Below are 27,119 nucleotides of genomic sequence, written 5' to 3'. Positions count from 1 at the left end.
GCGCCATTAATTATTCTACCTACAGAGTTCTCTTAGCGAAACACAGTAAGCTTTATATGTCACCGTTTTACGGCATATATAGACAAAGACCAGTAATTAGTTTTCAAAACTTAACAAAAGATGGCGTTCACGTCACTGTATCTTTAAACGACGCCGATAGATGGCGCTTGTAGTCGATTGCCATGCCCCATTGTAAGATGATCATATATAAATCATATCGAACAGCCGAGATTTTTAACTACTACCGCCTAAATATAAACAACTAAAGCTTTTAATTACAACAAATGGTTTCGTACATATTGATGTATCTATTTTTATACGACCAGCGCTAGTATATTCGCAAGAAGCGTTCCCACTTGTGGGATAAAGGTGGATGGTATATAGATTTTTAAATGTCCTTTGTGATTTGTGACCACTGGTTTTGATATTCCATTGAGACCGTTCCCACGTTGATCGTGAAACAGTGTGTTGATAGTGTACCTATTTATGGAACGGTCAGTATTTACGGCACTGTCGCTGCAGAGATGCGGCGCGGATTCATCTTACGGCACCTGGCTGCAGACGGTCGGCACGTGTACTGCGTCTCACTGCGTCTTGGGCTTCTGCGCCGTGTCGCTGGTAAACATGAAGGCGAACTCCGACCGCTTTTGGGCAAACGCCACGAATTCATCTGAAAGAGATAGATACATGAGTTTTTCATCCTCTCGCTCACTCATTATGAAAAATATTGAAGAGTGTTAGCTGAGTGAAGGCGATTAAGGAAATCCCCCTCGATAACTATTTCAAACTTTATTAGGACAGTAGTTTTCATAAGCAACGCACAATCTTCTAGAACATTGTTTCACAATATGGAGCCTACACCCCACAGGGGGGCGATTGGATTTTTAATTCAATGCAAAATTTTTAGGTCAAATTTAACGTTAAAAGCAAAATTTGAAATAATTGCACATATTAAATAGGAAGGGGAAGGGGGGGATAAGATCATTAGGAAGGCTTTGGTATCATATGGCACAGAACAGTTTGGGAAACACTGTTCTAGAACGAATATATATCTTTTAGTCATATTAGTATTCATACAAGATCTTTTAGAGTAACAGCAAATGTACGTATACGAATACATTTTGGTAAGAATGCCAGAGGAAGCCAACTTGATAGAAACATGAATCAGATTGAGCCACCTGAGCACAACTTTATAATATCCTCATGGGAGGAGGGCAATGTCCTTAATGGAAGATGAGGAAAGCCGTCAGACATTCCTGGAATATTTCAGTAAGGTGATAAGACAACAAAACACAAACGATAGTCGAAAAAGGTAAAGAAAAATCTGTAATAAATAAATAAACAATAAAAATTGTGATATAGATATGTTATGGTGGTAAATATGGTACATAGGATTCTAAGCATCCGTTTACAACACATCTCCAGAGCGTCAATTTTCCTATGACCCAGAATCTTCAGTGTCCAGGTCTCAGCTTCGTGTAAAATCACTTGCACATATAACTCACCATAGGTCAAGTAGCCCTTCTCGTCCAGGTCGGCCTGTTGGAACACGTGCTCTGCCTCCTGGCGACACAGGCCGAGGCACTTGGTGGCCATCTCCTCGAAGTTGGCCTGCTTCATGCGTCCCGTGCCAGTACTATCATACAGCTGGAAAAAATATACATAGCAGCTGCAATAATCTAATAATGTTGAATATTTCATCATTTAATTTCTTGAAGGATCAGAATATTTCCTAATTAGAAAGCCGTGATACAGTGACCAGGGAAAGTTTATTAAAATACTCTTTTTCTTTGAAAAACCACAGTCCCACCCTTTTTAAGTCGTTTCAAACTATGGGGGATATACCGGAATCGACACGCTTTACAGGCTGGTTGGCAATTGCAGTGTGGCCTTATGGTACGCAGAGGAAGCTGGTACACTTCCTCTGGAAACTTATTTGTGAGCAGTAGCAATCCTACATAATCAATTCACAAAGTGTATATCATATAAGATTATATCTCAGGAATCGAACCCGCAACCTGTCATCAAGTCTGTGTCCCTTACCGCAGGTACTGCTTTCTCATTATAATTGATCTTGATTTCAAAGTCAAAGTAACTTTATTATACAAGATCATTACAATCATATATAATCGCCAGCGTAAAATTAGGTTTAAGTTAGTTCGTAAAGGGCCATCTATTGAGAAGAACTAACAACAAACTCGGTATTTGGCACTGATCGGTGTATCATTACTCCTGAGGATGCCCCGTGGAGAGGTAAAACACGTTTTATGTGAATTGACGGTGGTTGTTGTGTAATTCGCATTGTTTACCGCACGCGCACTTATCAACTGGCTGGCCAGCGGTGCACTTCATTGCACCACTACTACTGCATAGCGGAAGTAGCTATATATTAGTCACTTTCTTAGTTAGAATGGACTTCCGCAAAGTAACGCCTGAATCTATTAGAAAATTAGTGAAATTTGAAATTTTTTTTTGATGATTGTATAACAAAAAAAAAGATTGCATCACGGGCCGCGTGTTGTTTACCCCTGACTTAGAGGAATGACAAGATGACTTAGTGTTGCACCAGAAGAAAACATATGCTTAAATTACATTTAAAGCTATCGTATTAATAATGGTTATGCTATGTGCTCCTCTATAGATGATACTATATACAACATTGTAGAAAGGATAACCACATGAAGCGTGTAGTGATCACACGTATGAGGAAACATCTAGTTTATGACTTTTGACACCAAAAGACTGTAAATTTGAATACATATAGCTTATGTCCTTAAAGTTCTGCAAAAGGAGATGGTGTGGTAAAGTAAAATACCTTAAATGCAAAGGAGACGAGCTGTGCAAGAGGCGCGTGCTGTGTCGACAGGAAACAGGCGCAGAGTAGGTAGTCCGTAAAGTGCACTAAGCCCGTGGACTTCTGTAAGTAGAAAAAGAAGAGAAAGAGAAGTATAAATTAAACTTCAACATGAAAAGTTTTCCATGCGTTAATTTTATTGAAATATGTACACTGCTTTATATATTTAAAGAGATTTTTGTATTTACGGTGTTGACTATACGTGTTCATATTTTTTTCATATATATATATATATATATATATATGAAATATATATATATATATATATATATATATAAACTACTCAAAACAAAATAGGGCCCACAGCAACTGTGTCTCTAATCGTGTTTATAAATAACTCATATACTAAAATGAAGCACTACCCTTTCTAGCACACATGTTTATTAGTTCATAATGATGTTTTAAAAGTTAACTTTTTTGTTGATTTCAAGTGGGTAGACAAAAAAGTAAAGTGCTTACATTTATCCATTACTTAAATTTTCAATCGTTTGTGTTCTCAGTCTTGCTTTAAGCGCAATACTTTGATCACACTTTGTTTTGATATATATATATATATATATATATATATATATATATATATATATATATATATATAGAAGTAAATATATAATAGAAGAAGAGGATAAATCCTTATAAGAATAACTTGCTGATTTAATTTTTAAATTTTCGTTAAAGCACAAAGAAGATTCTTATTGAAGAAAAACAAATGATTCACGTCAAATATTGGTCAGTAGATTAAGACATATGTTTTGTTTAAAATTACTCTGTGGTTAGTTTTTTTTTTCATTTCTTGTCTCCGTTTACCGTCAAAGGACTTTAGTTTTACCAAAAATATCAAAAAAATTAGTTTGACAGTAAATATTTCTTTTCAAAGATTTCTTTTAAGAATTTATTTGTACTATTCAAATAACGTATTACATTGTGAATTTGACAAGTTTCTTATTACAATTTATTTGTTTCCAGCTGGTTTACATGACACCATAGAGGTTACATTAAAAAAAAATTAGAGCTATTTTCATTTTTATTCTTACTGCGAAAAATAAATTAAAACTACCAAAGCTACTTATCGCGTTTTTTTGAACAAAAGTTCCAAAATTTCTTAAAATAGCGTCATGTCAATATTTACAAAATTTCAAAAATGCTTAGAACATATATAAAAATTAAAAGTCAGAAGTTTTAATTCGTGACTAAATCATTTCGACTAAGCTTTACCTGTACAAAAATCTCGAAGAGCTTATGCAACTGCACGTCACATAGCACACCAAGCCTCTGAGCGAACTCCTCCCGGGTCAACCACCGCGGCCTGCCCTGCAGACCCTGAGCAGCTAGGTGGAGCTCCAGCATCGATCGGGACAAGCTGAAAAGTTTCACATGACGTGATTTTAACCTGCGAGGACAGAGGATGTCCACCAAGACAAGACAGAGAAGGTCCTCTCTCTCGGACTCCCATGAATCGAAATGCTGAACAGATATTGAACGGTTGGAATACAACAGATCACTTCTTGGGTATCTTTATATGTCAAGTAAATCCAAAGAGCAACAGCTTAATCGATAAAGCTGCACAGAGCCTATGCATAACTTTCTTTCACATCAAATGCAATGACAAAAAGGCTGTTTTCCTCAAAGACGGCAAGCAGTTTTGTTAACATTAAAGGATTTTGTTCAGAAATTCGCAATGCCTAGCATCAAAATCAGTAATATTCACTTTACTGTGACAGCAGACATAAACTTAAAAGTACTGCTTAATCTTACCAAAAGTACCAGAAACAGTATTTACCGTATTATTATAAACGTAAGAGCTCTGATTTCTTCTAATTTGGTAATATGATGGAACGTAGTGGCCAAAGTCGTGTCTCCCGTGAGAGATCTTAGCTCTTCTTGGTCAACGGAATCAGCAAATGCTATGTAAGACCAAAAAATAACTTGGAAAGGAATACTGGAGTGTTTGAACAGTTGGTAGGTTTAATGGAATCAGGCGTTACCTTGCGGAAGTCCATCCTAAGTAAGAAAAGGACCAATATTTAGCTACTTCCGCACATGCAGTAGTAGTCGTGCAACAAAGTGCACCGCCCGCCAGCGCGCTGATGAATGCGTTGCAGTAGTGTAATTCGCATTGCTTGCCGCATACGCAGAAGTGGCTAAATATTGGTCCTTTTCTTAGTTAGTAGGTTGCCTAAAAATTCAAATAGGATTAATTAGAATTTTCTGTACAAATTGGAAGATTAGGAGGACTTCTACTTCAACTAACTACATTTTATTCCTTCATAACCCATAAGTAACCCTCTATTATAGTATAATTAACACTATTTGACCACCACACTATCATTACCGGGTTGAAGGTGGTCTGAAGAAAACTCCCAACCGGCCCTTATTACAAAAATATGAACTAATCGTTGTTTAATCTAGGATCAGTGATCTTTTGAAAATTGTAATGCAAATATTATTCAAGCGATCTCTCAAATTATATTAATCAACGATTAACAAGGTTAATCGTAAATTAAAATGTTTAGCTTTTTGGAAACTGAAGAAAATTGTAGAAAAATCTAAGTTTACGACTTACCCAAGTTGTTGGCGCGCTTCGCTTATCTCCCGAGCATAGGCGGCTCCTGGGATATGTAGCTGTTTAGCTCGAGCGATGAGACGGCAGTCGTCGTACGTGTAGTCCAGCACTGGAACACCTAAAGCTCTGGAAACCATAATGAAGAATTAAATGCCAGCTGTGGTATGTCAAAGTAGAAATATTTATGTATTCATCAGCCTAGAACTAGACGAGTATTTCTGTCAGTTCCTTCTCTTTTACGGTGCTTCGAGACTTTTTTGGTCTTTGCCGACTACATAATTTTTCCCAGGTCTTCTATCATAATTCATAAGCCTCATTTCAGCTTTAGAACATCCACTGCCGCACATAGACCTTCTCCTAGATTTCTAGAGTTCGGTTAGAAGGGGTCTACATTCAGCTGCTTTCCACAACCTCAACTAGATCATCTGATCACCTTGTGGACATTTTCCGCTACCACTGCCGGTGCGTGGTCACTCGAGAATTTTGTGGCCCCAGTGACCAATCTTTTTCATTAGTTTATTAACCTTTTTCAATTGCATTCGTGAACGATATAATATGCAAGCCGCGTATAGCCAGTCTGATTGCATGACTATGGGGGAGGCATATATGAAGCATTTGAAGATCTATAACTAAAATGATGAACGGGATCTTCCCAATCATTTCTAGATGTAAATATCTAAATCTATAATTCATACGAGTGATAGATGCTTTGTATCAGATCATTTTAAATCAATTATGTTATTTCATCATCAGTCAGTAACCATTCACCGCCGGACAAAAATTTACCAGGTGTCATGTAATGCTGGTACTCTATTTAGGTATGACCTGAAATTTTGTCTAGACCTTCGATATATCTGATGTTAGACCGTAAAACTTGTCGGATTCCAAACATTTCTCATGTATATATATATATATATATATATATATATATATATATATATATATATATATCACAATAGAAGAGAGATATTAAAAAAGGAAGTCTCTGATGTTTCAAAATGGGAGGTAAACAAAGGTCCCCAATTACGGGGTAATTATATATACATATATAAATAATGCAGAGGTAAAAGTTCAAGAAGAAGATGTAAGATTACCTGGCCATAACATCACGAACATTCCTTGCGTATAACTTCGGATCTTTTTTCTCTTCTTCGCTGGGATAATAGACGGGCAGGAACTCTATCTCGCAGGAACTGTGCACTTGAGTAAGCGTCAGCCAGAGGAGTTTAAGACTGAAATCAAGGCGAAAGAGTCAGTATTATTATTCTCTTTTCAGCCGATAGACGGCTACTGCAAGGCATGGCTACCTAGGAATATACCGCAGTGTGGTATTATGGTACAAAGTGAAGGCTGCTGCCCATCCTCTGGAAACTTGTGAGCGGTTGGTAATGCACGAAGTTTGAATTATACAAGAGTGCATCTCGGGAATCTGCGATCTAAGATCCAGTCCCAGTCGCAAGTCCCAGTCCTCCACCGCTGGGCTACCACTACTCAATAATAATTACAAACAGCCGCATTATTCCTTATCTCAAGAGGAGGATATTTTAACAGCCGGGAGAACATATACTGTAATCAAAGAGTATGAGAAAATTGTCATATGAAATTATCATTAGGAAGGCTGGGATTTTTTCTAGGTTGATAAGACTTTCGCCAATGATATTTGGCTGTGCTACTAAAGTCTCATTATCATCGGCGAATATAAAGCTCAACGAATCCGCTGGCTTGGTCACTTGGAGCGAATGGGATCGGATCGGAGCGTGAAGGTAGCGTACCTGGAAAAACCGAGGGGTCGAAGACCAGTGCGTAGACCCAGGTATCGCTGGATCGATCGCGTTGAGGCAGACTTGCGCGAATTGAATGTCAACCAATGGCAGACGATGGCGCAAGATAGAGGAAAATGGAATTCTCTCGCTTCGGAGGCCAAGACCCACTTTGGGCCACTGAGCCAGCGAAGTAGTAGTAGTAGTAGTAGTGATAAGACTTTATATAACATTTGCCAAGCGTCTGTTTGTCAAAAATTGGACTTAACCCAGACGACTTTTAAGGATGTTTTGTGTCAAATGCGTAAAGTCTCTATTGGCGGACTTAATTAAACATGTTGCACTAAATTAATATTAAAACTCATTAATATAATAAAAATAAAGTTCTGTGGGTAATTAAATATAGTGATTGTGAATAATGTACATATATACTCACGCGCCAGGGCCCTCCCAGGTCCATGTGACCGTGTCACGGGCATTTGGATAACGGATTGTGACCGGCTGAACCGGGACGCCGGGGTAGAAGCCGCCTGGTTTGAACGTGATCAGACAGGACCGGTTCGTGCAAGTTCCCTCCGGGAATATAAGTACCTGGTGGGAACAATGAACTACTATATATATTTCACAGAAAAACTGTTTTGTCTTTGTATGAGTTTTCTTCGATCTTAAACTTCTTTCAAAATCAAAATGTTCTTTATTCAAATGGACTATAAGAGGCATTTTGGAATCTTCAATGAAAATGAAAAGCAACCACCGGCTCCAAAGGCAGTTCTGCTACAAGCAGCGAGAAACTGAACAGTTGCTCTTTACAAATATAGTTTTATAAAGAGCGCGCGACAATAATTAGCTTCCTGAGTACCAACAACATTTAATTCCACGCATTAACATCAGTATAGTATGAATTTATACATTTTTTCCAAAAATTATTTTTAATATTGGTTCAAATCGCTCCAGTGGCAGGTCGGTATTTGGCTGATTTTTTTTTTGTACATACATATACATTATGATATTTAATGGAATCAGGCGTCACCTTGCGGAAGTCCATCCTAAGTAAAAAAAGGACCAATATTTAGCCACTTCCGCACATGCAGTGCATATGCGGCTAACAATGCGAATTACACAACTGCCATCGTCCAATCACTCAGTGTTATCAGTCCAGTGATTGGACGATGGCTGTTGTGTAATTCGCATTGTTTGCATTTTTCGCATGCGCATTTATCAGCGGGCTGGCGGGCGGTGCACTTTGTTGCACGACTACCACTGCATGCGCGGAAGTGGGTAAATATTGGTCCTTTTCTTACATATACATTATGACTCAAACGATTTATTAAATATTTTTAAGTCGAAACTGGAAATTACTTTTACATGTACGTAAATGTATACTAGATGTTTTTAGTATTCTTGTAAAGGTTTTATAATATTTTTATAAAAATGCTCGCAAATGCAGTCAAATAAAACTCTTTAAAAGCTAGTTAAGTAGGTTTAAACTCGTTATATTTTAATTAAAAAAGTTTCAAGTTTCCCCTCCGAACCGCAGCTTATATTATACGAGATACTTAGAGAGTTCAAGTAAAGCTTTTCTACTCCATTAACACATTTCATGCTATGTGGGGCGTATACGACCCCCGCTGCACTTTCCGTTCAGGCCATTTGCAGTTCTCATTGAAAAACAAAGGATTCTTAAACAAATGAATTGTAGGCTCGAATATATAACTTCACATCACGCATGCGCGTACGTAATGCATATTAAAATTTATAACTTTTTCCCGCTAATTATAGCTTTGTAGTATTGAAAAAGTGTAAATCGTACGTCTTAAATGACTTTTTAAAACTTGCCGCGGCAAAGAACGTGTTAAAGATGTTTAGTCAAAGTGATCACAATCACAATGTAAACCAGTCCGAATATACCATTGGCTCTAACCAGTTCTACACACCTTTCAACCCTCGTATACTTCACACCGTGATAATTGCGATTCAATAACCAACAGGTCTTACATCACAGGTGATATAAACCACCTATCATACTAGATAGATATTTAATGGAATCAGGCGTTACCTTGGAAGTCCATCTTAAGTAAGAAAAGGACCAATATTTAGCCACTTCCGCACATGCAGTGGTAGTCTGCACTTTGTTGCACGACTATACTTGATAGAAGCGTTGCTGGAGTTTATCTCATCGCTTCTCCCAACGTTAAGGCTTTTAGTGGTAGTAGTGATATTGTCCAGGCAATAGCAACTTGTCAGACCGAGGTCCGGACCTCTCGGATGGCCATGTGTCGGAAGGCTAAGCTGGTATTATTGCCCAGTAGCCAAAGCTAAGGTCCCCTCACAGAGGATCTTGAACTTAGTCACTCCATGTTCACAGACCCTCGGCGAAACTGCCCTGGAAGTCCACGACCTTTGATACTTTAAGGTAAGGCTAAGCGAACTATGCCTTGCCACTTCATACTCGAGGAGTTTACAAATGCCACTTGGACAGAGAGTGAGAGTCATAAAAAAGTACAACATACCCAAGTGATTCTAGTCAGATTAATTCGAGCATATCTAAGATGGTACAGCAGTTTCGGAAGATATATGTTTTTGTGTGACGATATAACTCAATGCATGTCAGCTGTGTATAAAAAATCGATTAAAATTCAGTTTAGAATAATCAATATCGATTATACAGGTGGCCTTCGAACGAGGACAGTAAATACAGGTTCAATGTCAACAATAAATGTCGGTCGTGGAGGCTTGTTATGAAAAAGTTTGTTACATACTTCCGGAAAATAACATTAAGACATTTATATTTATCCAACGAATGAACATTTACCGGACGTGAGTAAAAAATACATTTTATAATACACCTTAGTAGCAACAATACAATAATTACAATTTTAGTGTTAAAATTATATAGTTTATTTTAAATGCAAGCAAAAGTGTTGATTAAAATTATTGAACTGTTTACTATAGCCCTTGAGGCATTTATAGCTTCATCTGAACAGAGTTCACGGAAGGGTCCTTGAACTATTCAAAATGAATAGGCCTTCGTATTTCAGCTTACGAAAGAACTTATTTCCACAAGTTTATATGTAGTGTAGTGACTCTGTGTTTGGCACTAATCGGTGTAACATAACTCAGGAAGATGCCCCGTGGAGGGGTGAAAAACGTGTTAAGTGATTTGACCGTGACAGTTGTGTAATTCGCATTGTTTACCGCATACCCATTAATCAGCGGGCTGGCGGGCGGTGCACTTTGTTGCACGACTACCACTGCATGTGCGGAAGTGGCTAAATATTGGTTCCTTTCTTATCTTTAAGGAAGTCTTTGGAACGCCTCTTGAGGAATATAAATACGAACACTCTTAGTTTTACAGCGCGCAATTATCTATGCAGCCGGTTGATGTCGCTACAGTCGTATTGGAATTAGTGGATAAGTTTCTTCAACAAAAGAATGGTGATGATAATGTGGATTGTTTTATTCTATTGGTTTAGTTTAATCTTCATTTACCGACCAAATGAAATCATCATTTATTTCTATGTCCCCACCATGGGGCAGAGGGCGTCCACAGTAAGTCGTCATTCCGAGCGGTCTTGAGTTCCGCGCTTTACTTAACTCCACGTCATTCCAACTGCCTTCACATCTGCAGTGATCGTCCGCCGCCAGGTTTGCTTTGGGCCACCACGTCTTCGCTTTACTTGAGGATTATTATAGGGCGTGTGGCCTATCCAGTTCCACTTGCGGCGTTTGATCTGCTGGTCGATCAGCATCTAACCGCAGCGTTTCCAGAGATCTACGTTGGAGACTTTCCGTGGCCAGTATATACCGAGAATACGTCGAAGACATTTGTTAACGAAGACTTGGAGCAGACACGAGATATGTTTGGTACAAAATTAAATAATTGCCGTGAAATTATGAATAGTTTCAACCAGCCATTTCTGGAATACTATACCTGGGGCCAATTCTCCTTGGAGGTTGCTCTCTCAATGATCTCCTTGATGGTGTTCTGTCGGGAATTGGGGTCATCCCGCCACACGTATACCGGCTGCGTGTAGTTGATCAGTTCTGTCGAAGAAAAAAAAAACTTTTGTTACAACTGTTCTATATATCTACAATGTTAATCTTACAACTGGCATGAAAGAAAAAAGCTACGGAATGACTGTTTAAAACTAACAAGAAAGCGTGTAATAAAATAAAAATAACACATAACAGCTATATTAAATATTTTATGTGTTTATTTAGCATTTATAATCTGTAAGCAAGCGCATGCAATATTATTATCAGTGCATATATATACTACAATAAAACAGAAAAACTGGCCACTTTCATTCGACAAAATCAAAGATGTTTACACAGAATGGTTGGATATATTATAACTAAAGTCAGAGAAAACTTTTCAAAGATATATATAACTTAATAATACAGGAAGAAAAAAAGTTTTCAAAATTCAGATTAGTACGTATTATAATTAATTATTGTTTCCTATATATTCCTGTAGAATTTGTACTTCCAAAAGTTATTCGCCTATCGCATTTAAATAGAAAAACAATGTAACATATTTCAGAGTGATCACTTTATATATGGTTATTGGAAATAGGAGTAAAATATTGAAACATTTTTAATAACAAATGATGTTACAGTTTTTACACCTTTGATCAATCACCCTATATACAGGCGATCACCACATATACAAGAATTAGATACATTAGCTTAAACCGCACGTTTTATTTGGAAGGTTTCTGTTATCCTGCAGGTATTTATAAATTACGAAGGTTTTAGTGAGCAGAGGTCACTTAGCTAAACTACAGTTTAATATTCTTAATGGAGAATAAGACACCCTAATACGACGCAAAGGCCACCACCCGGTGTTTTAGTGAGAAGGTATATCACATAAAATTGTCTTTACACAGAAGTAGGATGTCTTGAATATTTAGAAAAATATCCTTCACGAAACCCAAAAATAAGGTTTTAAAGGTAGTGTAGGAAGTGGCGAGGCTCGAGTGCTCGCGAATTATTACCGAATTAGGGTACCCTGAGGTCATAGATCTCTTGAAGGACTCTAGATAGACCTAGGTTACAGTCAATCCATACAAGTTTAACGTTCAGACTAGACAGCGATGTTCGAATATTAGCTGAATCGATTGCTTTTGCCTAATAGATACCAACGCAAATAAACAGAATATATAAAAAAAATAAGTTATATGTCACTGGCCACAAAATTGAAATGTTCCTTTAGATGATGTATAATGTGTAAAAAGGGTTGAAAAAACCTGCTTGTGATGGCGTTGGAGAGTAGATAGAAGGAGAGAGGAATTAGGAGTAGTACATGTATGACAGAACGATGTGAAAGCAACGACCAAGTATAGGTTAGATAAAACTATTTCTAGGGTCACCGTGATCGATGGAGATGCCCCATACCCTCAACATGTTTTCTTTTAAAGGTTAAAACGATTCGTTTTGATTCTATATATAAAAAGAACACCTACATAATAATAAAATTATTTTAGGCTGAAATATTGAGATATTTATAGTGACAATGCCTTATAGAGACAAATAGATGTAAAGAAGTCATATAAAGTCGTACATTACTATAATGACAATGCTGAAACACAAAACAATTAAAAAAGAAACCATGTGTATCTTGCTTATTATAATTACTTCATTCGGTGACGCAGCCGTTTGTAGGTTTCAGTCTTCCGCACAATCTCATTCTTGTTTTCAGATGTAAAAAATATTTTGGCATCTTCATCAAGTCTTCTTCTGGTAGATCATACCGACGTCTTGAGGCCAGACACAGCGGCAATAGTTGCAACGAAAAAGGTCTATGGAAAATCCTTTTCCGTTGCAACCACTGCCCCCGGATCTGGCATTCCTTCTGCGTGTCCCGTCCATTCTTGCTGCTGCGATTTGTGGTTATTATTTCTCTCTTCGTAAGTGCCTTTTGTTTTTCTTTTGGTGATTCCTCACTCAATTTTTCTTCAGTTTTCTTCTGGCGTCTTCGGGCCAGACACGACGGCAATAGTTGCAACGAAAAAGGTCTATGGAACATCCTTTTCCGTTGCAATCACTGCTCCCGGGTCCGGCATTCCTTCTGCGTGTCCCGTCCATTCTTGCTGCTGCGATTTGTGGTTATTATTTCTCTCCCCATAAGTGCCTTTTTTCTTCTTTTGGTGATGCCTCAATCTTTCTCGAGTTTTCTTCTGACGTTTTCGGGCCAAACACGACGGCAATAGTTGCAACGAAAAAGGTCTATGGAACATCCTTTTCCGTTGCAACCACTGCCCCCGGGTCTGGCATTCCTTCTGCGTGTCCCGAGCATTCTTGCTGCTGCGATTTGTGGTTATTATATCTCTCTCCATAAGTGCCATTTGTTTTTCTTTTGGTGATGCCTCACTCAATTTTTCTTCAGTTTTCTTCTGACAATTTGGGCCTGACACGACGGCAATAGTTGCAACGAAAAAGGTCGACGGAACACCCTTTTCCGTTGCAACTACTGCCCCTGGGTCTGGCCTTTCTTCTGCGTGACCCGCCCATTCTTGTTACTGCTACTTACACAATCTGCCTATTTTATCTTTCTTCATAAGTGTCTTTGTTCTTCTTTCGTTGGCGCCTCTATCCTTTTTGGGTTTTCCTCCGACGTTTTCGGGCCAAACACGACGGCAATAGTTGCAACGAAAAAGGTCTATGGAACATCCTTTTCCGTTGCAACCACTGCTTTCGGGTCTGGCTTTTTTCTGCGTGACTCGCTTACTTTTGCATCTGGGTTTTAAATAGGAATAAAAATTCGTACGACAAATCTAGAAGGTTCAAGTCACACAACAATGTTTCATTTCAGTAACGTTAAATAATGACCCCGTATGAGAACATATGTTCACTCCTAAAACAATATATATATAATACTAAGTAGATGTTAGAACTAGATTTTCAGTCTTAGAGAAAAACGGTTGCCTGTAATAATTTCTAAATCATATCATAAATACATGAAATAAATCATAAAAATATTATGGCAGATGAATCAATGGTAATACTCTTGGTTACTTTTAAACGTTAAAATACTTCACAGTAAATCTATACATGAAAGGAAAATTTTTTTAAGACAGAATTATTTTAGTGCACGTAGTGTGATATTAATATATGTATTTTTCTGTGGCATTGCCTCGGTGAGAGATAAATGTCAGAAGCTGTTAAAAAGGCGCACCACGATGACGCCCGTAACTGTGATGACAATGCCAAAAACACAAAATTAAAAAAAAAAGAAATCAAGCGTATCTTGCTTATTATAGTTTCTTTATCTGGTGGCGCCTTAAACCTTTGTAGTTTTGCTATTCTCCACAATCTCATTACAGGGTTCCGTCTCGGCGTCGAAAAATTTCTCATCTTCGTCAGGTTTTCCTCCGGTCAATTAATCCGACGTCTTCGGGCCAAACACGACGGCAATAGTTGCAACGAAAAAGGTCTATGGCACACCCTTTTCCGTTGCAACCACTGCTCTCGGGTCTAGCATTCCGTCTGCGTATCTCGTCCATTCTTGCTGCTTTCACTTCCATTATTTCTTTCTTCATAAGTGCCTTTGTTCTTCTTTCGGTGACGCCTCAATTCTTTTTGAATTTTCTTCTGACGTTTTTAGGCCAAACACGACGGCAATAGTTGCAACGAAAAAGGTCTATGGCACACCCTTTTCCGTTGCAACCACTGCTCTCGGGTCTAGCATTCCGTCTGCGTATCTCGTCCATTCTTGCTGCTTTCACTTCCATTATTTCTTTCTTCATAAGTGCCTTTGTTCTTCTTTCGGTGACGCCTCAATTCTTTTTGAATTTTCTTCTGACGTTTTTAGGCCAAACACGACGGCAATAGTTGCAACGAAAAAGGTCTATGGCACACCCTTTTCCGTTGCAACCACTGCTCTCGGGTCTAGCATTCCGTCTGCGTATCTCGTCCATTCTTGCTGCTTTCACTTCCATTATTTCTTTCTTCATAAGTGCCTTTGTTCTTCTTTCGGTGACGCCTCAATTCTTTTTGAATTTTCTTCTGACGTTTTTAGGCCAAACACGACGGCAATAGTTGCAACGAAAAAGGTCTATGGAACATCCTTTTCCGTTGCAACCACTGCTCCCGGGTCTGGCATTCCTTTTGCGTTCCCGCTCATTTATACCGCTCCGACTTCTGACTTTTATCTCTTTCTTCATAAGTGCCTTTGTTCTTCTTCCGGTGACGCCTCAATCCTTTTTGGGTTTTCTTCCGAGGTTTTCGGGCCAAACACGACGGCAATAGTTGCAACGAAAAAGGTCAATGGAACACCCTTTTCCGTTGCAACCACTGCTCCCGGGTCTGGCCTTTCTTCTGCTTGACCCGCCCATCTGGTTGCTGCAACTTCCACAATCTGACTATTTTATCTTTCTTCCTTAGTGCCGCCTTAGTTCTTCTTTCGGTGACGCCTTAATTGTTTTTATTTTTTCTTCTGACGTTTTCGAGCCAAACACGACGGCAATAGTTGCAACGAAAAAGGTCAAAGGAACACCCTTTTCCGTTGCAACCACTGCCCCCGGATCTGGCCTTTCTTCTGCTTGACCCGCCCATCTGGTTGCTGCAACTTCCACAATCTGACTATTTTATCTTTCTTCCTTAGTGCCGCCTTAGTTCTTCTTTCGGTGACGCCTTAATTGTTTTTATTTTTTCTTCTGACGTTTTCGAGCCAAACACGACGGCAATAGTTGCAACGAAAAAGGTCAAAGGAACACCCTTTTCCGTTGCAACCACTGCCCCCGGATCTGGCCTTTCTTCTGCTTGACCCGCCCATCTAGTTGCTGCAACTTCCACAATCTGACTATTTTATCTTTCTTTATAAGTGCCTTAGTTCTTCTTTCGGTGGCGCCTCAATTGTTTTAATTTTTTCTTCTGACGTTTTCGAGCCAAACACGACGGCAATAGTTGCAACGAAAAAGGTCAATGGAACACCCTTTTCCGATGCAACCACTGCCCCCGGATCTGGCCTTTCTTCTGCTTGACCCGCCCATCTTATTGCTGCAACTTCCACAATCTGACTGTTTTATCTTTCTTCATAAGTGCCTTTGTTCTTCTTTCGGCGAGGCCTCAATTCTTTTTAGTTTTTCTTCTGACGTTATCTAGCCAAACACAACGGCAATAGTTGCAACGAAAAAGGTCTATGGAACACCCCTTTCCGTTGCAACCACTGCCCCCGGGTCTGACATGCCTTCTGCTTGTCCCGCTCATTTTTGCCGCTGCATCTTCTATTATCTCTTTCTTCATAAGTGCCTTTGTTCTTCTTTCGGTGACGCCTCAATTCTTTTTAGTTTTTCTTCTGACGTTTTAGAGCCAAACACGACGGCAATAGTTGCAACGAAAAAGGTCTATGGAACACCCTTTTCCGTTGCAACCACTGCCTCCAGGTCTGGCCTTTCTTCTGATTGACCCGCCCATTTTGTTGCTGCAACTTCCACAATCTAACGTTTTTATCTTTCTTCATAAAAGTGCCTTTGTTCTTCTTTCGGTGACGCCTCAATTCTTTTTAGTGTTCCTTCTGACGTTTTCGAGCCAAACACGACGGCAATAGTTGCAACGAAAAAGGTCAATGGAACACCCTTTTCCGTTGCAACCACTGCCCCCGGGTCTGACAAGCCTTCTGCTTGTCCCGCTTATTCTTGCCGCCGCAACTTCTGACTATTATCTCTTTCTTCATAGGTCCCTTTTTCTTCTTCCGGTGACGCTTCAATCCTTTTTGGGTTTTCTTCCGAGGTTTTCGGGCCAAACACGACGGCAATAGTTGCAACGAAAAAGGTCAATGGAACACCCTTTTCCGTTGCAACCACTGCCCCCGGGTCTAGCATTCCTTCTGCGTGATATGCCTATCTCTTGCAATGATATACATTCTGATGGTTTTTTCGTGACACAATAAATGCGTTAATTTATGGTTCGTACGTTTACGGTTTTGTTCTACAAACACCTTTGTGAGAGAAATAGCATGAACTGTAAAAAGAGCCTTACAATAGGTAATACTTAACAATAGGTGAGTAAATACTCTCACAAAAATTATATAGTTAAATTATATAGTCAAGTGAGTGTCGAGTTAATATAATAATAATTACTGAAGAATATTTTGATTTATGTGCTAATTACTTGGAGTATTTCTTTATCAGAGAGATAGGAAGAGCTTTATAAGACCATAGAGCAATCCATTGATTCACCGTTCGAGCGCCAGGTCTATTGCGTTGTATAGAGGGGCAGTATACGCTGTCAAGAACAATGTCTTAACAGAAGACGCAGTTCCGAGTAACGTCGCCGCGATTGAATACCGCGTTAACAAATGTCTATATAACTTGTTATTTATACGCCGCGCAACTGTGGGAATCCTTTGTGATACTATTCCTAAAGAGTAATAAACAAATATATATCTTTGTCAATACAAACTATGGAGTTCACGTCACAAAAATGTTTAATTTCAGATACGTCAAAAAACCACGCGGAGCGAGAAAATAATCTTACTTCCAAAAGTAATGTACATAAAATTTGGCAGATATCAGAGCTAGGTGGCCTGCTTTAGAGAAAGAAGGATAGCTTCACTAAATTCTTATTTCAAAAGATCTTAAAAGGCTAGCGATTGAATCAATGCTAATGTTATTAGTTTAGACCGGTACAGTCGTATTGTTTTTAACAGGTTAAATAGTTTATGTTAAATCTATATATAAATAAACAAATATTTGACAACAGAAACATTTTGCACATCAACACCCACCCCATCGTCACACAAATTCACAATCAGATACACGCACGCGCGCCAGCTACATTACACTTTACATGGGTCAAAAGCCACACAGGCGTCGTCGGTAACGAGGAAGCCGACTTGGCAGCAAAGAGCGCTGCCGCAATGCACTCTCCACCGGCTTATGTCTACTTCCCAATGAGTTTCGTGAAGAGCGCAATCCGTGCGGAACACAACCGCATTTGGCAGATACGAGAGCTCGGCACAGGGTCGACATACCTACCATAGGACTCCTTTCGAAACTCACCGACATAAACAAACTGCGAAAACTCATCAAGACATCCTTCCATCTGACACAACTACTAAGCGGGCACGGGTACTGCAAGCAGTACCTGCACCGTTTTAAAATAATCGATAATGAGACTTGCCCATGTGACGACTCCACAGTACAGACTTTTGATCACTTACTCAGACACTGCTCCCGATTCGCATCCAAAAGACATATCCACGTGACCTTATGTGAAAACCTTAATATATCTCCGTTCAGCTTACCGGACCTTCTCAAGAAAAAATCTACAGCAGAATCTTTTGATGAGTTGGCCCGGCACATTGTCTTAAATCTCAAGGCATTTAACGGTCTGTAGCGCTTGGGCAGCGACTTAAATAAAATAATGTAGCAACTAATATATAATAGTGTATTCAAAATTGTATTGTTAATATGTATAAATTTTAGCTGTATTTATCCATAAGTGAAAATTGTGTAAAAAAAAAAAAATTGTAATAATAATATAAAACACTGTCGTGCCTCGCAGCTGGGAGAAGAAAGATCCGTATCAAATAGCGGCAACCCTCTCCCAACTGTCTGCGTTTAGTTAAAGCGAAAGATAAATACTGTAAAAAAAAACACCAGCGATACAAATTAGAATTAATAAAAAAAAAAAAAAGTGTGATATTAATATATTTATTTTTCCGTATCAGAGCCTCGGTGAAAGACAAATGTCAGGAGCTGTAAGGGAGGCGTACAATGACGCCCGTAACTATGATGACAATGCCAAAACCACAATATATTTAAAAACGAAACTAGATCTATCTTGCTTATTATAATTTCTTCAACTGGTGGCGCATTAAAACCTTTGGGTGTTTTGTTATCTCCACAACCTCACACCAGTTACCAGTTGGCGTGGAAAAGTTTCTCATTTCGTCAGGTTTTCTTCCGGTCAATCATAGCGTCGCTTCCGAGCCAAACACAACGGCAATAGTTGCAACGAAAAAGGTCTATAGAACACCCTTTTCCGTTGCAACCACTGCTCCCGGGTCTGGCATTCCTTTTGCGTTCCTGCTCGTTTTTGCCGCTCCGACTTCTGGCTTTTATCTCTTGCTTCATAAGTGCCTCTGTTCTTCTTCCGGTGACGCCTCAATCCAGTTTGGGTTTTATTTCGAGGTTTTCGGACCAAACACGACGGCAATAGTTGCAACGAAAAAGGTCTATGGAACATCCTTTTCCGTTGCAACCACTGCTCCCGGGTCTGGCATTCCTTTTGCGTTCTCGCTCATTTTTGCCGCTCCGACTTCTGGCTTTTATCTCTTGCTTCATAAGTGCCTCTGTTCTTCTTCCGGTGACGCCTCAATCCAGTTTTGGTTTTATTCCGAGGTTTTCGGGCCAAACACGACGGCAATAGTTGCAACGAAAAAGGTCTATGGAACATCCTTTTCCGTTGCAACCACTGCTCTCGGGTCTGGCATTTCTTTTGCGTTCCCGCTCATTTTTGCTGCTCTGACTTCGGACTTTTATCTGTTTCTTCATAACTGCCTTTGTTCTTCTTCCGGTGACGCGTCAATCCTTTTAGGAGTTTTTTCCCAGGTTTTCGGGCCAAACACGACGGCAATAGTTGCAACGAAAAAGGTCTACGGAACATCCTTTTCCGTTGCAACCACTGCTCTCGGGTCTGGCATTCCTTTTGCGTTCCCGCTCATTTTTGCTGCTCTGACTTCGGACTTTTATCTTTTTCTTCGTAACTGCCTTTGTTCTTCTTCCGGTGACGCGTCAATCCTTTTAGGATTTTCTTCCGAGGTTTTCGGGCCAAACACGACGGCAATAGTTGCAACGAAAAAGGTCTACGGAACATCCTTTTCCGTTGCGACCACTGCCCCCGGGTCTGGCCTTTCTTCTGCTTGACCTGCCCATCTTGTTGCTGCAACTTCCACAATCTCACTATTTTATCTTTCTTCATAAGTGCCTTTGTTCTTCTTCCGGTGACGCTTGAATCCTTTTTGGGTTTTCTTCCGAGGTTTTCGGGCCAAACACGACGGCAATAGTTGCAACGAAAAAGGTCTATGGAACATCCTTTTCCGTTGCAACCAACCACTGCTCTCGGGTCTGGCATAACTTTTGCGTTCCCGCTCATTTTTGCCGCTGCTATTTATGATTATTATTTCTCTCTCTATAAGTGCCTTTGTACTTTTTCAGGTGACGCCTCAATCCTTTTTGGGTTTTCTTCCGAGGTTTTTGGGCCAAACACGACGGCAATAGTTGCAACGAAAAAGGTCTATGGGACATCCTTTTCCGTTGCAACCACTGCTCCCGGGTCTGGAATTCCTCATGTGTGATCTGCCTATCACGGCTGCTCTGACATTCACGAAAAATAATTTCAAATGCAAAACCCTGCTGTTAAAGTCCCTCAAGTGTTTCATTGCAGTTAAGTTACAGAACCACGCCGAACGAAAATACATTAGTCCTAAAAACAACGTATACAAAACTTTACAGATATCAGAGCTAGATTGTATGCTTAAGAGGAATAAGTTTGTCTGTACTCACATCTTAATCACATTTTAGTTATATGAAACAAGCCTAAAAATCTAACGAAGATTAAATAAATGCTAATGGATGTAATTATATCAGTCGGGAATACACGTATTATTGACTACAGTTCTTCTTCCAAATGTGCCCCCACCAATTTTAGGTTTAAGCTCTCTCAGCAATCATACTGACGTTTTCGGGCCAAACACGACGGCAATAGTTGCAACGAAAAAGGTCTACGGAACATCCTTTTCCGTTGCAACCACTGCTCCCGGGTCTGGCATTACTTCTACTTGTCCCGTCCATTCCTGCTTCTTCTGTTTGTGGTTATTATTTTTCTCTCCATGAGTTCCTTTTTTCTTCTTTTGGTGATGCCTCTATCATTCACGGGTCTTCTTTGAACGTTTTCGAGCCAAACACGACGGCAATAGTTGCAACGAAAAAGGTCTATGGAACACCCTTTTCCGTTGCAACCACTGCTCCCGGGTCTGGCATTCCTTCTGCGTGTCCTGCCCATTGTTGCCGCTGCAACTTCTAACTATTATCGCTTTCTTCATAAGTGCCTTTGTTCTTCTTGCGGTGACGCCTTAATCCTTTTTGGGATTTCTTCTGACGCTATCGCACCAAACACGACGGCAATAGTTGCAACGAAAAAGGTCTATGGAACACCCTTTTCCGTTGCAACCACTGCTCCCGGGTCTGGCATTCCTTCTGCGTGTCCTGCCCATTGTTGCCGCTGCAACTTCTAACTATTATCGCTTTCTTCATAAGTGCCTTTGTTCTTCTTGCGGTGACGCCTTAATCCTTTTTGGGATTTCTTCTGACGCTATCGCACCAAACACGACGGCAATAGTTGCAACGAAAAAGGTCAATGGAACACCCTTTTCCGTTGCAACCACTGCTCCCGGGTCTGGCATTCCTTCTGCGTGTCCCGCCCATTCTTGTCGCTGCGACTTCTGACTTATCTCTTTCGTCATTAGTGCCTGTTCTTCTTCCGGTGACGCCTCAATCCTTTTTGGCTCTTTTCCGACGTTTTAGGGCCAAATACGACGGCAATAGTTGCAACGAAAAAGGTCTATGGAACACCCTTTTCCGTTGCAACCACTGCCCCCGGGTCAGGCATGCCTTCTGCGTGTCGTGTCCATTCTTGCCGCTGCGATTTATGATTATTATTTCTCTCTCCAGAAGTGCATTTTTTCTTCTTCCGGTGACGCCACAATTCTTTTTAGTTTTTATTCTGGCGTTTTCGGGCCAAACACGACGGCAATAGTTGCAACGAAAAAGGTCTATGGAATATCCTTTTCCGTTGCAACCACTGCCCCCGGGTCTGGCATTCCTTCTGCATGTCCCGTACGTTCTAGCTGCTACGACTTCAGAGTATTATCTCTTATAAGATGGGTGTTCAGTTTTATTATTGAATGAATGCGTTTTACAATCATTTTTAAGGCAAACTATAATGATACTGACATTATGCGAGTATTGATAACAACAAAAAAAAACATTTTTTTTCTTTTTGCGCCCGTTACCTTCGGCTCAGTTGACAAACTTTTTCCTCCTATCAAAATAATTTAAAGCACCTCTTACTCATGATAGCAACACAGTTACTCTAGGTAACCAAGTGAATGCATTCATGTTGACACATTAAATTATGTATTTGTTTGTAATTCCTCGTATAATATACAAGGTGATTGGTAATAGGTATAAAATTTTTTAATGTGAATTAAACGAAATTAAACGTTTCTTAGCAAAAAAACCCGTTACATTTATTTTCAATCATCCGGTATAAAGTTAACAAGCTAATATATATAACATTAGGTTGTTTTTACGATTGGTATATGACAGGCCAATATTTTATGGCAGTACAAAGTCGACGGGGACAGATAATAAACAATAATTTATTTTAATATGAAGTAATATGAATTTTTAAAACACTTTTTTTTTATAATATTCAAGGTGTATCCATTCACTCATTCTGCGTAAGTCATCTAAGTAAAAATCAGAAAATAAGTCAATTTTTATAATTGAAATATAAACTGATAAAAAAACTATTTTTAAAAACCTTTCTGTGGATATACCTAATTTACAAAATTTTCACAAAGATTATATATACGGTTTTAGAATCTATGCAGTACAGACCAATAGACAGACATATTTTCATTTTTTTATATAGATTATCACCATTACGTTGTTCATTATTTAAGAAACCGTTGATTTTTCATTAATTGACAGCAAATGATTTATACATTCACCCATTTAAAGCCTTTTACAACTATAAAAACTTATCTTGAAATGAAAAAATAACAAATATAGAGACCATACAAAACATTTGAGAAAACAAATTGTTCGAAATAGTCAATTGTGGCATTCTTAATTTAAAAACAATATAAAACATTGTTCGTTGAAGTTAATAAGACAGATGTTCGTTGCTATTACATGTAATTAAGATAGTTATATTCAAAATTATTCGACAATAATATACGTTTGTCAAAAACATATTGAAATGTAACCTTTTTTTTAACTTGACTTCGGATCTGAGGGAGCAAAACGGAGAGTGCGTTTCGACTAAAAGGTCTCTTAAAATCGAAAAGCCAAGACTCTTTGAGTTGCATTGACTCGGGCCACTACATGCCTTTTTTGTCTTTGCCGGATTGGAAGCTTCGAGAACACATAGGCAAACGTCAGCTCCGACTCAACGAATGAACCTCGATTTGGTAAGTTGTTACTTATACAACTATTACTACACCACTTTTAAAACATGTAACATTTTAATAATCTATCTCAGTGATTCCGAAAGTGACATTGACCCCTAGGGGTCTATGACAACCTGCAAGGGGTCTACGTCAGCGAAAAAAAATTTGGGGGTCCATAAAATGAAAATGGGGGTCCACAGATTGGACATCATTAGGAGATTTAAGATTAACCATTACAAAATTGACGCCAAATGTTGATAATATTAAAGAATCAGGTTCATCCTTCTCGCTAAAAATATTGACTTATTGCTTATGTTATTCTATTTATAGTTTATTTAATGTTACGTATATTTTACATAACAGATACAAAATTTCATTTTGAGTAGTTTTAATTTAAATTCAATTAATAAATGTATAAATTAACATGTGTTTTACTTCAAGTTTTTAACACTAAACTTTACTACAGTTAGAAATTTACAGGAAATCAATATCAGGTAAGTATGGGGTCTACCCAACACGGAAAAACATGGCAAGGGGTCTACGACCACAAAAAAGTTTGGAGAACTCTGATCTATCTAAACCTTTTAAAATATGTAATGTACAACGCATGAAATATTCTAGAAAAATTCATGCCCTTGAATGCCTAGATTAAGCTAGACTAAGTTTCTTTCTAATATTACCTATGAAGCCATAGTTTTGCATGTCGCACGCTATTCTTAATTTGAATCTGAGGTTATGGAAACTCCTTGAACCAACAAACAAATATACACTCATGTAAAAAAGTTATATACTTTTTAATTTTTAAATTTAAAAGAACACGACGTCCAATCGTGGTTGCTGAATGAAAATTGTAAAATGGCAGTTGTCAAGAAGAATAGCGAAGGATGAAAATCGATGTAATGTCTTTAAAAAGGTCAAAAAACCGTGGAAATAACATACAAAAATTTAAAAAAAAATTGTAGATAATGTCCACGCTTATACATGGCAGGAGAACATGAAAAAACCACAAAAAGTGCGGTCATAAAAAAACCACACACACACAGGTTTACATATAGTACCAAACAAATAGTTATTAACATATTCCTTTCTTTATATTAAAACATATTAGAGTTCTTTTGATTCAATCATAATAAAGACGGAAAACAATAGTTCAAATATCGAACGCATTTTCGATGTTTATTTTTTTTTAAATTCCGTATTCAAACCAGCCAAATTCATAAACTAAAGAGGTTTGATTGAACTTATTATTTCTAAAATGTCGTCTCCTCGATAATTTTCTACAGATTTTTTTCTTAGTGATTGCAAATCACTCCACGAATCGATTGACCTAATCGACCTATTTTCACCATTGAATCGGGAAAGTCGAGAGGAAAATCTGCCTTCTCCGTTGCCTCTCTGCATAACAAGCACCTCGTCGAGGGCAATGATCGACTCGAGTTTGTAAGCACCTTGAATGCGCGTCATGAGGAATTTTAATTGAAATATACGCAATACAAATAGGATTTTGTTTTTAAATTTCGAACTCGCTCCCTTTACAATTACGTATTAAATGCCTGATGGCTTGTTCCAGTTTAAAAAGTAAACAAAACGGAACATTGTAGTATAAGTATATTCGTATCTTTTGTAGTTTTAAATGAGGTAAATTTACACATATGAACAAAAAATAAATAAAGTTAAAATTCCACAGACTAAAACCCGTATAATATCTTTCATCTTCACCTAAATTTCATCTTCAAAGTATTAGCAAAACCATCATTAATGTATACATATATAAATAAAGTTCCGCAAGATATCTCAGACCTCTCTTTTCGTAGTTGTAAATCTAAAATTAAAACTATATTAATTACAAATCATATAATAACATTCAAGAGTTTTGCGTATATAATTTATAAATGATATCGTAATATTCATGTATATAATAATATAAAATCTTTTCAGCCTATGCACGTCCACTGTGAGGATATAGGCACATCACAAAGATCTCTATCTCTATCTCTATCTCTCTATCTCGCCCGCATCTAGCGACTTCCTGCAATCTTTACTATATCGTCGGCTCTCCTAGTGGGGACTCGTGGTCGCCACTCGGCATTTCGGCCCCTGCCACTTCAGAAAAGCATTTCTGCAAGCTACACCGGTTATCTTGGTTCTTCTGCAGATCTTATTTGTGATTCTATCTCGCAGCGAAACTCAAAGCTAGACCCTCACAATTGATCTTGGTAACACTACTATATAACATCACAGTACGCTGTATATATTTACATTTCCTTCCTGTGCTGAAACAACACGAGACCACTTGGGATTCTGCCATTCTCATTGGATGGTAAATGCCAAAACGCATGCGAAACTAAAACCCTTTTAGTCGCCTCTTACGACAGGCAGGGGATACCTTAGCCGTATTCTAATTAACCCGGGCTAAAGGGTCAAGTCTATAAGTATGATCGACCTGCACCAGATCCGATCGGCTTCCTTCTGCGTCATATAACACTCTCACAGAAGGCCAGGCTTATCCGATTTTTTGAACTAAGGTTCTCTAGGAGACTCCCAGGTGGGACATTTGGCAAGCGCGTGATGAATAAAATTCCTAAGTAAGAAAAGGACCAATAGTCAGCCACTTCCACATGCAGCGGCAGTCGCGCAATAAAGCGCATTGCCCGCCAGCCCGCTGATAAATGCGCATGCGGCAATGCGAATTACACAACTGCCACCGCCAAATCACTCAACACGTGTTTCACCCCTCCACGGGGCATCTTCATGAGTAATGTTACATCGATTAGTGCCGCACACACTCTGTGTTTGGCACTAATAAGAATAAAATGTTTTCACCACTGTGGTGGCGATGCATCCATGGAGTAACGTTCAAAGGGCGGAGCGCTACTTATCCTAAACCCTCTTATAAAGTAGACCAGCTTAAAGATCTCCCTGTGGAGCCTTCCGCTATATGCTATAGTCATATAGGCTTGGAAGGCTGCCGTGCTTTGTAGATTAAGCGAAAGTTACATGAAGTGACTTGGCACAGGGCACCTTGACTTACGCGACACATTGTAACATTCTGACTCAAGAACGGCAAAGTGTCAAACCTTCACTTAATCGGTAACTTTTTTCCGGCCAACAATACTATCACATCGAAAAGAAAATAAATACATTTAAAAAACTTTTAAGTTAAACGGTTTTTTGATACCCATATTGTGGTGGTTGTTGAAAAATATGTACCTAGTCCGCTATATTGGAACGGCGTCCATCTTGAATTTTAAATTTTGACATAATCATCGTACTTTACTAGTGTAGCCCTTTCATTTGATACCCATATTGAGGGGGTTAAGAAAAAATACGTAATCCGCCATTTTGTATTGGCGGCCATCTTAAATTTATAATGTTATTGATTTTATTATATTGTATTGTCATCTAAATTAAATGTGTGTACCAAATTCAGATCAATCTGACAACGGGAAAGTGCTTAAATTTCAATTTTTAATTTTGATCCAAATAAACAAATTCCGTACGGGTCGAACTAAATAAAACCGTTTAAAAAAAGGGTAACACTGGAAAATTCAAGTAATAAACCTACTCAATTTTTAGCATATTATTAAGTAAATATTGTAAATTCAAAAGATTTTAAATTCTAACTTAAAGAGGTACGCTTTGAAACGAGCAGCCAATGTTTTTACTGGCAATATTCCAGCGCGGATTGAAAATTAAATTATAGAAATACTCGAACGAAATTCCGTTCGAATTTCAAAATTTCAGTGCCGTAACTTACAAGTT

The 27,119-nt window shown here is 38.7% G+C and overlaps 1 protein-coding gene across 1 annotated transcript in view; it reads right to left on the bottom strand.

The window, feature by feature from the left end:
- Positions 1–317: 317 nt before the first annotated feature.
- LPCAT (lysophosphatidylcholine acyltransferase) overlaps positions 318–27,119 on the bottom strand; it is an 87,328-nt gene continuing 60,526 nt past the window's right edge. Inside the window, exons 4-11 of the mRNA XM_068762520.1 lie at positions 11,106–11,218; positions 7,611–7,765; positions 6,509–6,646; positions 5,415–5,540; positions 4,067–4,211; positions 2,816–2,917; positions 1,506–1,647; positions 318–670 (exon numbers count right to left, since the gene is read on the bottom strand). Coding sequence (XP_068618621.1) covers positions 585–670; positions 1,506–1,647; positions 2,816–2,917; positions 4,067–4,211; positions 5,415–5,540; positions 6,509–6,646; positions 7,611–7,765; positions 11,106–11,218 — 1,007 coding nt within the window. The 3' untranslated portion in view covers positions 318–584. The remainder of the gene's footprint in view (positions 671–1,505; positions 1,648–2,815; positions 2,918–4,066; positions 4,212–5,414; positions 5,541–6,508; positions 6,647–7,610; positions 7,766–11,105; positions 11,219–27,119) is intronic.

The sequence above is a fragment of the Battus philenor genome, unplaced genomic scaffold (genome assembly GCF_028537555.1).
Source record: "Battus philenor isolate CCGP_79_NKW_IND1 unplaced genomic scaffold, ilBatPhil1.0.hap1 SCAF_16, whole genome shotgun sequence".
Classification (NCBI taxonomy): Eukaryota; Metazoa; Arthropoda; class Insecta; order Lepidoptera; family Papilionidae; genus Battus; species Battus philenor.
The sequence above is the reverse complement of the archived record's forward strand: the minus strand, read 5'-3'. Positions and strand labels throughout refer to the sequence as shown.